We start from the raw sequence: 12,557 nt of genomic DNA, 5'->3' as shown, positions 1-12,557 counted from the left end.
AACATAATCAAGCCCCTCAGAATCCCTCAGTCTCTCACGGACACTGACCGCACTGGCAGAGCTGCCGAGCGACGCGGCGATCCATCATGCTGGAGGATACAGTTGTTCAGGCCAGGACTGGCCCAACTTCTGACTCTTGGTACTGACAGAGCAGCCTTGTTCTGTTGTAAATCTCTCATCAGCAGGCAGCCTTACGCGAAGAGGTCTGAGGACTAACTGTTACCACACGTTTCTAAAAGCCCAGAGAGCCGAGGGAAGCACTGCTGGGATCTGTTCATAGTGGTTTGTGTGTGAGAGCGCGTCCAAACAATACTGACGGTTCTTTTCCATTACACAACTCTCTGGCCTTTGAGCCTAATTGTAGCCTGTTGTAGCTGAACTTATCTATCTTCTCACCACCAAGTGCCTTTTCTTACAGCGTCCAAAAGCAAGTTCCACATATTCAGGATATCTTTTCATTACCTGGGTTTGCGTATTCTAGTATCACCAATCAGATCCAGTGAAGGTTTTCCACATCAATATTTTCCAAGTTAGCTTTTAGGAATCCAAAAATATGTCCGGATAAAAGAGGAGGTGTTTAAAGCCAATGACCAATCCTAACCATAAGGAAAACATCAACAGCTAGTCTTGGTTTGTTGTTCGAGGATTATCTCGGTACAAAAACATTTACACAAATATACAACTGCTCGAATTTTAGACGTTCTCAATAACTATACTGTAGATCTTTTTACTGCTAGCCTACAGAGGTTCAGAGGTTTGACTGTTTTCTGGAGAACCCGTTGGTCAGCATATATGAATATTACACCTTCTAAATACAAGAACGCCACATTAAATGTTCCAAATCCTGCACAGGGCTCAGTTTTACAGGGAAAAAGCGGTTTAATATGATGGGAAACAGTGTGTCACAGTGTGATGTCACCTGAACATTTACGTGCACACATCTACGTTGTGTCTTTGTTGTGTTTTTTTCAAGTTCCTTTCAGAAGCACAAAACGTGCCCACATAGTGGACACTGCTTGCTGGACGACGGGAACAATAAGAGCATGTCACATTAAAACAGGCTGTAGTTGTGAGGAGGTTAGAAATCACTGTGTTGTACAGAGCAGACTACAAATAACAACCTAAAGGAAAAAGACTGTCAATTAGGGCTGCACGATTTTGCATAAAATGAGAATCACAATTTTTTTGCTTAGAATTGAGATCACGATTCTCTCACGATTTTCTTTTCCAATATAAATATTTATTGCACTTATTAACTGCACATCAACTTTGTAACAGTTGAGACTGAACATAAAAACAATAAATGAACATAAAAACAATAAATGAACATAAAAACAATAAATGTCTCACATTTTGTCGTTGCCGCAAAATGTTGTACTGCTTGTAATTCCGTCTCCACCGTTGCTCGACACTGCGTGTATAGAGCAGGTAGTGCAACAATAGAAAAATAGTTGCGGGACGGCACTGTGTAGCGTTTGTCTAGGGTGTTGATCATTTTCCTAAATCCCTCGTTTTGCACAGTGTTGATGGGAGCCATATCTTTAGCCAGGTGATAAGTAATAGCCTCCGTAATTTCTTTGTGCCTGCGGGAGTTCGACGTGTATAGGGAAGCGCTGTATAAGGTTCCCGTTATTGATGTTTGGGTCGTTGACCGGGACGGATTTTCTCCTGTCACTTCCTCGTCATCCCTGACGTGTTCTCCGTTGTTTTTCCTGCCAATTTGAGCATCTCGGCACAGCTTCTGTATCACGTGGTATAAGGCTCCGCCCTTGTCATTTGTTGAGCAGGAAGAGGGAGCGCTTGTTTTCATACAGATTACGTCCCGGATCAAAATGCGGTACAATCGTCGTTGTCTTTTTTTTTTTTTTTTAAATCGTTGTCATTTGGAAATGAGATCGCACATAAGTATGAATCGAGATCGCGATTTTCTAACGATTAATCGTGCAGCCCTACTGTCAATGGTGTTACACAAGCTTTGCATTTTATAGAAACATCTCACACTGCTGAAGGTTCTTATCTATATCAGATATTAGTGTGAGGGACGTTTTAGGAGACTAATTTTTTGGTCGAGGACACAAGGGGAGAAAAATTTGACTGACTAGTCTAACACTAAAACACTCAATCATCAAGTAACATTTGAGGACTGATTAATTGATAATGTCAAAAATTGTCTAAACAAATGTATTTGAAACCATTAATCATACTCTTCAGTAATGAATCGTACTTTAAAAGCTGTCTAAATCTGTGACACCTTCCACAAAGAAAAAAAAACACTTAAACTGATGCAAAACATGATATGAAAACATGTTACTACAAAAGAAGTCCACGTGTTAGTAAAATATAACAAATTAAGGTTCAAAAAAATGTATCAATTAAGACTGAAAAGTGTGGTGCATTGTGACAGAGTCAACATTGTCTTACAAATCATAACAAGCCCTGACCTCCCTGTGCCCAGCCACCTCCTCCAGCTCATCTGAAGTTCTCCCAGGACAATCAGATCTTCCCACCGTGTCCTGGCTCTACCCTGTAACCTCCTCCCGGCAGCACATGCCCAGAACAACACAGGAGGAAACCACCTTAACTGGCTCCTTTCAATGTGGAGAAGCAGGAGCTCTACTACCGAGCGACAGGACTCCTCATCCTCTTTCTAAGGCTTAGACTTTGGGGACTAGAATTCGTGTCTCAGATTTTGGCTTTACTTCACCATCCCATGTTAACACTCACCAGGACATCCTGGAAATAAAACAGCCAAAGAACTGCTGAGCCAACGCCTGAGCCAGACAGCGGCGAGTCTGGGGAGTCTGGTCAATGATCATAGCGCTGTGGAGCAAGTTGGTACTGAAAGACAGAAGCAGCAGTTGAATGAGAGGAAAAACGCCTTCAACAGCAATCTATTTGTGTTTCACATTTGCTGATTTCTTATATCAATGCTGTCAAGAAGGACCAGTGAACTTTGATATCATGACCTACCTGAAGATGCTCATGGAAGCATAGGAGGATACTTGAACGTAGGCCTCGTCCACAAACACAGTTTTGAAACAGGAGTAAGGATAGCGGCACGTCAGGATTTCCTCGTAGAACTCAAAAATCTCGTGCAGGAAAGACATTGAGTGTTTGAGAAGAGGGAGCAGCTGCGGCAGGCAGAAATGTGTCACCTGACAGGAAACAAAGACATGCGCGCTTCAGTGGTATTTCAAAGATCATGTGACAAGAGCCGATGTATTATTCTTCATTTACACCGTTTTCCTTTCAAAAGACACATAAAAGTGGCAGAAACCTTGTGTTAAGTGACATCTAGTGGTCATCAAAAACACTGCAGGACAAAGCTCCATTTAAACCACTTTAAAGGCATTTTAGGATAAAAAGGTAAAAAAGCTGGACTAACGTCATCTGTCTGGATTACTCGACATCTGCATTCTGCATCTGTCGTTGCAGGATTTATTCAAGCCAGTTTATCTAAAAGGTGTACAGGTGAGGTTAAAGTTTACACAAACACTTCATGGACAGGACTTTTAACCACAGTCCAGTACATTTTTGACTGGTTTGGGGTCAGTGAATCCAATTAAAGTGGTAGCCTGATTTATCTGTTCCAGAGCAGTTTGTGTATTTATGGTAGGGTCCTTTCCTGCAACTATGCGCAAGTTTCAACAGATGGTATGAGGCAGTGCTGCAGCAGTCTGTGTCCTTCATTGTTACATTCACTGTGTGCACTGGCAGCAAAACAGCCCCAGAGCATGATGTTACCACCACCATGTTTAACACTATAGCTGTGTGATATGACCCAAATCTCATATCCTGATATAAGACATTTCTCATCCTGATAAGGATATATGTCACACAATAGTGCATTTTCTCTAAATTCTGTGAATCTCGGGCAACTCAGCTTGTTTGTAATGTTTTCAGCTGGGCGTTGTGTACCTGGAGTCGAGTGTTTTGACCGATGCATGAAACTATATACAAGTATTTGCTACACGACATACTGCAGGGAAAAGTCTGTTCTAATGTTTGAGTCTAAGTTTTATTTTGAGCTTTTTTGCTTTTTTGCTCTCTCCATCTTCTTTCATGTGATTCTTGCGTGGGTGGTAGAAGAGGTTTGTTGTGTCAAAAACCTGTCCATTATGCTAGCAGTGTCCAAACATTCTTTTATCAATTCATACCGCGCCCCCCCCGCAATGGCTCTGTGCCCCCCACTTTGGGAACCACTGCCGTAAACAGTGTATTTTGCGACACAACGAAACAAACGATAGTGTATCATTTGAAACGACAGATGTTTTCATTTCGTCATCCAATAGATTTCATCATATCGCACATTTAACAGCACGTTCTCTAGTTTCTTGGGTTAATGCTTTTTCCAAACATATCTCTGTAACTGTAGCTTCCGCTTATCCTTTTTTTCAGGGTCGCGGGGGGCTGTCATAGGGCGAGAGGCGGGATACACCCTAGACAGGTCGCCAGTCTGTCGCAGGGCTAACACACAGGGACAGACAGCCGTTCGCACTCACATTCACACCTAGTGGCAATTTGAATTATCCAATTAACCTATCCCCACAAGCTGCATCTCTTTGGACGGTGGGAGGAAGCCGGAGGAAGCCACGCAAACACGGGGAGAACATGCAAACTCCACACAGAAAGACCCCGGCCTGTTGGTGGAATTGAACTCAGGACCTTCTTGCTGTGAGGCAACAGTGCTAACCACCGTGCTGCCCGTAACTGTAGCCAAACACCTCAAAATTGTTATGAGAACAATCGGAGAACAAAACAACCAAAAACAAAAACAAAACAACAGCTCACAGAGCACAAGACTTCAGTCTAACCACAAATTTTTTTTCGTGAACTTTTTTTAAACTTGTCTGACTTTTGGTTACCACATAAGACATTATGTGGTAAATCCAGTAAACAATGAAAAATGTTTACTGGATTTACTGGAAATGTGTGTGACTCACTAATGAGATGTTTAAAGGTTGCTGCCCTTGCTAGCTGATGCCAGTGATGCTAGTTAGTGAAATGCATCATTGTTATGTTATTAATATCACTGGTTCAAAGATATTACACTGCCATGTGGTCAGCTGATGCCCGTCCACCAATCTGAAGGTTAATGGATCAATCCATGCATCGGGAGCGCATGAAAAGTGCTCCGGTTAGAGGTAAAAGTACCACATGATGTGTACTTGCAGTACCAAGCATGTCTTCATCTCAAAGGTGCTCGAGACTGAATCAAAATACTTATGTTTATGTTTTTATGTCTGGTATGTGTTTATAATAGATTATAAGTGATTTCAGCTTTTAATATTTCGTTCTGCATCAAAATGACTTTCTTTACTGAGAAACACACAGATCAACATGTCATTTACAACAATGTAAATGTGCTGTGTGTAACATCTTTCACAGCAGATTACACTCCACCCCTCCCAATTCAAATGCATAATCCTAGCTACTTGGATGTTGCAGGATTGTGTGTTAGAGGACCTGATTTCAGTTCAGGAGACAAATAAATTACTGTTGCAGCTCATACAGGTGGGCTTCAACTATTTAAAGTGCGCTAACATCTTCATTAAGGAACAGGCACTGTGTTAAACTGAACATATTTGATGTCTCGTTTCTATTCCCCCAAAGCAGTTTGTATAAATACCTGCAGGATGAAATAACTGCAAGATTTATTTAAACCCCACGCAGAAAGAACAGAGAACGAGGACCCACCTCGTGCATGTAGGGGTCCACAAGGATTTCGAATGGGCCCACAGCCAGAGAGATGTTGGGAGCTGCTGTTGGGATGGGAAGGACGTAATGGAAAGTCTTCTTTCTCATGTCGTGAGTGTAAATGGTCTCCACCAGATCCCCACATGATACAGCCACCATAGACGCATCCACAGTGAACTCCAGCTTCCATGTGCACAGCTCTGAGTAAGAGTCCACACAGGGGAACCAGAATCTGTGACAGGAGAAGATTTTCATTTTTTCATCACAACTTCCAAAACTGGAACATCCACAACAAAAAGTCACTTCTACATATTGTATCTGTCAACATGGAGCCAAAGAATGCGGTTTTTATTTATTCATCTACTGCGAACAAGAAGAGTGTTTGTTTCCAGACCTTGTGGAGTTCTGGTACCCAAAGGAGAACACATGGGCTCCCCTCTCCGCCATGCTGCCTTCCACATCAGGAACAACAAAGTGGAGGCCGCCTTTGGGCTGGTCCAGAGAAAATTCTATGTACACCTTCAACACTTTCAGATCTGGATACAAAAAACAAAACAAAAACAAAACATTTTTATTTATGTTCATTCAACAAAAGGCAAAAACCTTATTTTAGTGAACTTGATACAATCAACAGACAACCAGTTGATGACTTTTCAAAATAAAATGTCATTTGAAAAAAAAATTAAAATAGATGGTAAAGATTATGCTGGCCTTAAACGGGCAAATAATTTATTTTTCTGCATTTTCAAACTCTTCTCTACACAGAACTATTTGTTGAAAATGATAACTTGAGACAATCGTGTCAACGTTGTAAACTAGCCACAGGGATACTGTAAGCACCAGTTTTAGGACCAAATCTGTAGATGTCATCGTGAAATAGTATTTCTTTTTATAGTTACACTGACGTTAAGACAAATTTAGGAAGAAATAGGAGCAAATGTTAAATTTTGTGTTAAATTCAACCTGGTGAGCTCACACTGAGCCACAACACAGGAGACCCAGTTTTACCTCCAAATGTTTTTCCCCCTTAAATTTCTTTTTCTTTGTTCTCGAGCGTTTCTGTCTCTGAATGACACAGAGAAACTCGCGTTCACATCCATATCCTGGCAGCCTGCCCGCTTCCAAACTGATTTATTTCAATTGTTTGTATGGTCTATTTTTTTGGTACAGCATGCTAATATTCAATTCGACCCTCTTTTGTACAGTGAACTCATCATGACTGGAGTTCAGTGTGTTAACCTGATAGAAGCAGCCATCAGAAGATGGCTACACTAACCATGAACAGTTGGTCGGCACCAATATTCAGGTAGTGTGTTTTTACCAAATTTTGACCCTACATAATGTCACAGTGGGAATGCGATCTTTATTGTATTGTGCGGCCACAGCTGACAGGAGTGCACCCTCTCGGTCTTCTGCAGCTTTAGTCCATCTACGTTCAGGTTTGATAGGTTGTGTTTGCAGGTGCCCTCCTGCCCACCTTTCTGCAATGAGTAATTACCTGAGCAGCTGTCGTCTTACTATCAGCTCAAAGCAGTCTGCCCGTTCTCCTCTGACATCGTCCGAAATGCTCAGACCACGCGCCCATGCCAAAGTCACTGAAACCACCGTCCCTCCCCCACTCTCATGCTCGATTTGATTTTCAGCAGGTTGTCTTGATCATGTCTACATGCAGTTGAGTTGAGTTGCTGCCATCTGATTGGCAGATTTTAGGAACAGCCGAACAGCTGCTCGAGTCTTTACAGTGTATATAGCCATTACAGCCCCTCAGCTCACCTGACATGCATCTGCTAGTTGGTCCAGGTATAAAATGAAAAACTGTGTGGGCAAGTTTTAGCTTAAATGGTCAGAGCAGCTGTAACAATGAGCCGGGGCCTGGGAGCAGCTGAAGTGTTGAAATATTTAACCTGAAACTTGACGTGTGCCTCTGTAACCAGGCTTTGTGGCTGGGAGACAATGCTGTAGTTCTATTTAGCTATTACAGTGTTTCTTTATTTGACTGCATTTCATCCAGTATTACTTTATTAACATGCTTTTAGTTTACAAACAGGTTTTGAGTTTATTGTGCTTTATTTTATGTTCAGTCTTTTTGAATCTTTTTGTTTTTTTTAATTTTATTTTATTTATACTTTTAGTTTACTTGCACATTTTATTGCACTTTATCTCAATTAGATAAATTTATTTTATTTAATTCTAATGTATGCTGTGCTTTTAGTTTCACTTGTGTTTTGTTTACATTTGTTCTTATTATCAGCTCCATTGATATCAAAGTAAAAGCACTAATCTGCATGAAAGGTGCTACAACAAAAACTTGGTAGACTACTCCATTACCATCTCCTTGTTTCCAGAGCTCAGAGGGGACTTTGATGACCAGCTCGCCGTGCCCTGCGTCCGGATCCACGGCACTCACTGCTGCAGTGTAGGCGCTGGAGAAATAGTTGAGGTTCCTCCTGTGTGGACACGCAGTAAGCATTCAGTGCTGTTCTTTAAGTATGCAGTCGATGATAACAACAGCCATCCACTCTGATGGACACAAATCTTAATGTGACAAGATAAATAAATGAGATAACTAAAACTCTGTGTTCTCAAATCTTATTTTTATGACTTCTTAAATAATGTTTCTCACTCTCATTTTTGTAGTCACAGCCAAATATTTTCCAAACAGTTCAAATGATCAGACAGCTCTGCTAGTTTAAGCTAATTCAGTAAATTAAACACACAACCAGTCACAGCAGTACGAAGTTTCTTTGGCTCCAAATGCAACCACCAGCAATAAAGGGACCTGACGTGGCAGACAGCCTTCCCTCACTGAGCTTAAAGTTCTTTTCCCATTAAAAGGGAGTTTTTCTCCCTACTGTTGCCAACTGCTAGCTCATGCGGCCTGCCCGATCGTTGGGACTCCCTCTCTAGTGTTATACATGAACCTAAATTTTTTTGGGACTATTTTCCACAGTGTAGAAAAACCTCAAAATTATGAATAACAGGGATTTACGGTGCAAAGATGAGAGTGTAAACAACGCCAAATATGCAACATTAGAATTTCTTAAAGCTGCCTAATTCTGCTTCAATAACAGCTTTGCACGCTCTTTACTCTTGACCTGAAACTCCTCCAGCAGTCTTGAAGCAGCTGCCACACATGTTGAACACTTGTTGGCTGCAGTCCCTAACCATCTCGCTTGAGTTTATGTCTGTAGATTTTGGAGACCAGGTCATGTAATGTGGCACTCCATCACTCTGTTTCTTGGTCAAACAGTGCTTACAGCAGGGTTTTTCCTGGCTCACAGACGGTTTTTGGGGTAAACAGGGGTCCACAGTAAAGACAATGAGTCTGTGTTACCGTCTTTGAGTCACCATTTAATAAACACGAGTCTATATTATGCTGGGGAAATGAAACCTCAATTAACAAAACAGATTTTCTTTTTAAATAATTTCATTACTCTAGTGTGGATATTCCTTTGGCTCTGGCTAAAACCTCTGATCCTGCCCATCAATCCTTCACGGTGTCTCACAAACACGACAGCTGAATCCAAACAAAACCTGTTTTTTTCTCCATTTCTGGTCCAAGCAGCTCTCTTCTTCTTATCAGTCTCCCACACTTGTCTTTGCAGCAATTCCAGCATGAAGGCCTGTTTCTCTCCCTGACTCAGGACTCATGCCTCACCGGGAAATTTACCCCGTACCTATGCCGTAACTGCAAACCTCTCTGAAACCCTACAGTGTAACATATGGGGTAACCTGACGTGCACCTCTCTAGAAATGTAACTACACGTGGGGTTGACACCGCCCACAACTATTGTGATTGGCCTGTTCAGCACCGTCAATTCCTCCTGTGTGTTTCCAAACAAGCTTTTCACTGCAGCTTTGAATTTATCAGTGAGACAATAACAATCATTGTGTCAGTATAAAGAATAGTAATTGTAGCATCAATACAAGGACTCAAAACTGTCACCAAACTCCTGAAGAGAGATTTCTGAAACTATGGGAACTGATTGAAAGAACTTACAAACAAGTGAAAAAAGGAGCACCCAAGGAAACTGCCCACAACAAAGAGCCCAGGAGGACGCAGGAGAGAAAAAATTCCAGCATTTTATTAGTTTTTACACAATGCACCAGCACAAGCAGAGATGCCGGCAACAACATCGGCCTTTGAGGCTGATGATTTTGAAGATTTTTTTCCTGTGCAGCAGCAGCAGCAGCAGCAGGAACTCTTGCCTTTCCTTTCCTCAGGTAGACCTCACTGTACACAGGTGCGTCACTAAATCTGGTGCTTTTTGATACAGCAAGTACAGAAATTTGTACATTTTTTAATTTAATTCTTTTGGCCCACACTTGCAAGTAATGACAGGCCATTCCTGCACTAGTTAAACTGCTCTTTGCAGAACACCTGCACCGCCTCAGTACAACACAAAAGACTGCTTCAATATTAAGACAGTCAATTTAACTATTAAACTTCTGACAACTGTTGACTGAAAACCAATCAAATGGCAACTTCCTTCATCTGGTTAAGACAGCTTTACCTTTTCCTTCCAGTATAATTCCACATGTGTTACTACCATAGAATGTAAATTAAAAAGGAAAATCAATGACACTTTCAGTTGTACTTTGTATACTAACACATATTCTGACGTCCAAAATAACTAGAATATGGATATACTCACTGCTTGGACTCATGGTGGCAAACTTCTAGAGTGGGGTCATTGTAGAGGAACGGGGCTTCAAGATCGTTTACTCGGACCCTGTAGATGCGACACTGTTTGCTGTTTAGCTTGATCCTGTTCAGGTTGACCACGGTGGGGAAGATGGTGAGCTCAACATAGCCCTGAAGTATACACAGGCAAGGAAGACGTCAGCAAAATATAACAACATGTATTTAAAGCACGAAAAAATGAACTTGTAAACAGAATGTGAATAAAAAACACCTACACCACTACAGTGATGGTAAAAGAACCCTAATAACTAAACCTCAATGAAATGAGATGAAGCAGAGTGGGAGGAGGAGTGGGCCAAAGCTCCTCTCAAACAATGTGACGCTGATAAAGTCACACAGAAAGCCATTATTTCCACTTACTGCTGCTAAGGTGGTTTTACAAGCTATTGAACCACGAAGTGTACTTAGTTTTTGCACACTCTGCTTCTGTATTTTGATTTATGACACAGGTAATATATCATGCATTGTTATTCCTCTGAATTTGTAATTACATCATTTTCAATTTTGGTATTGTTCAGAGGATTTTTGTTATTCTGTCCTGACAGATCAAACCTTAGAAATAACAGAGGATGGGCACCAGTTTAGTTTATCTACACTGTCTCTATCTTCATGAGATGTTCATAAAGCTAATGCCAGCTCCACATCTGTGCAGAATTCATGTTACTATGATTCTTCACCAACTATCCTTGCAGCATGCTAAAAGACCACCACAGAGGTTTCTTTTTCAAACAAACAGAAATATTAAATTAGGTAGAATTCCTCTTAGAAACAAAAGAATATAGTGCATGTAAAATAGTCACATTTCTGGGAAAATGCTACCACCTTGTGGTAAAGGTCTTCATTAGACATTATTTAGCAATTTTTTTTTTAAATAAAGCGTTTCTTGCAAAAATTACTTTTAAGATTGACACGTAATTTTGCTTAACACCGAGAAATAAAAATGATGAATTATTAACACGAGACTGCAGGCTTATATTACAGTAAGTAATACTCTTTGAAGCAGTAATGCACCCTTCATAAATGCGTGATTAGAGGAAGCAAAACAAGAGAGCGCTGCTGTCTCGTCAGATCGCTGACTGAGGAGTATCTGCTGTCTAACAGTGAACAGATGAGCCATTATGCGTGAAAGTGCTGTACTTACGATGACAGACTTCCTCTGGAAGTTGATGTTGTTGATGCACACAACCTGGTGGGTCGTAAAAGCAGTGACACAACGAAACAGTTAACATTTCATTTATGAATGTAGCTACCTAAACCCTCTCTGTGTTAGCCAGGTACAAAGTGTAGCTAAAGCTAAAGCGCTCTTTACTTGTCTTGACTTTCCCCACTTTAAGCTAGGTTTAACTTTGCTTCTGTTACTATAGAACATGACAATAACAGCAAGAAATTCTGCTCAGATACTTATAATTTAAAGGGTCGCGGGCTCTCGAAGCCTTTGTCCTTCTTCCTGTTCATCGCTGCTTCTCGCTGTGCTTTGCTGAACTTTTAAGGTGCCATAACTCCGCTCGGTGATGCTTCCTTTGCCTCAGCCGCACTGAGCTGCTCTTCAGGCTCACAATTCAAAGCCTCCTGCGTTCACCAGACTCGTACACGTTTAAAGGGTGCTCGTCAGTGCTCCCAAAGCACTATATGTTAGCAGTCGGAATGTTTAAACTATCACTATGTCAGGCTGTCGATGAATCTTTGGATTGTATCGCCCGCAGCCCGCTGTGCACTGTTTTCCATGCAAACCACTCCGACGCATTCATGAATATATATCAGCCACGAGCAGCAATGACTTGTTTTGTATCCTTATTAAAAAATAAGTAGTCTATTCCACAAATGCTCCACTCGATGCGCATCAAAGCATCCAAATATCCTCTTCTCTGCTCGGCAGCTCATAGTATTGTGACGCCCGATCCAGCGTGTTCGGCCATTTTGTTAGTAACCTTTGACCTCCCGCGTAAAAATAATAATTATATTTTTTTTCCCGAGCGGTCGATTGAAAAAAAAAATTAAAACAGACTTATTAAAATGAATGTGTGTGCGTTAATAATGTAAATACTGTAAAGTCTAATTTAATTAAATAATACAAATTTCACGTCACGTGAGGGGCGGAGACTGCGTGTCTGCGAAGAAGTGCACGAGATCCGCACAGCTCATTGGTTTATCCCTG

The 12,557-nt window shown here is 41.2% G+C and overlaps 1 protein-coding gene across 1 annotated transcript in view; it reads right to left on the bottom strand.

The window, feature by feature from the left end:
- The window catches only part of taf2 (TAF2 RNA polymerase II, TATA box binding protein (TBP)-associated factor), a 41,077-nt gene extending 28,761 nt beyond the window's left edge, over nt 1-12,316 (bottom strand). The window contains exons 1-8 of the mRNA XM_031754328.2: nt 11,808-12,316; nt 11,544-11,598; nt 10,353-10,513; nt 8,026-8,144; nt 6,092-6,233; nt 5,698-5,929; nt 2,971-3,155; nt 2,725-2,838 (exon numbers count right to left, since the gene is read on the bottom strand). Coding sequence (XP_031610188.1) covers nt 2,725-2,838; nt 2,971-3,155; nt 5,698-5,929; nt 6,092-6,233; nt 8,026-8,144; nt 10,353-10,513; nt 11,544-11,598; nt 11,808-11,857 — 1,058 coding nt within the window. The 5' untranslated portion in view covers nt 11,858-12,316. The remainder of the gene's footprint in view (nt 1-2,724; nt 2,839-2,970; nt 3,156-5,697; nt 5,930-6,091; nt 6,234-8,025; nt 8,145-10,352; nt 10,514-11,543; nt 11,599-11,807) is intronic.
- Between the last annotated feature and the right edge of the window lie 241 nt (nt 12,317-12,557).

The sequence above is a fragment of the Oreochromis aureus genome, linkage group 11 (genome assembly GCF_013358895.1).
Source record: "Oreochromis aureus strain Israel breed Guangdong linkage group 11, ZZ_aureus, whole genome shotgun sequence".
NCBI classification, from domain to species: domain Eukaryota; kingdom Metazoa; phylum Chordata; class Actinopteri; order Cichliformes; family Cichlidae; genus Oreochromis; species Oreochromis aureus.
This window is presented reverse-complemented; position numbering and strand designations above follow the sequence as displayed.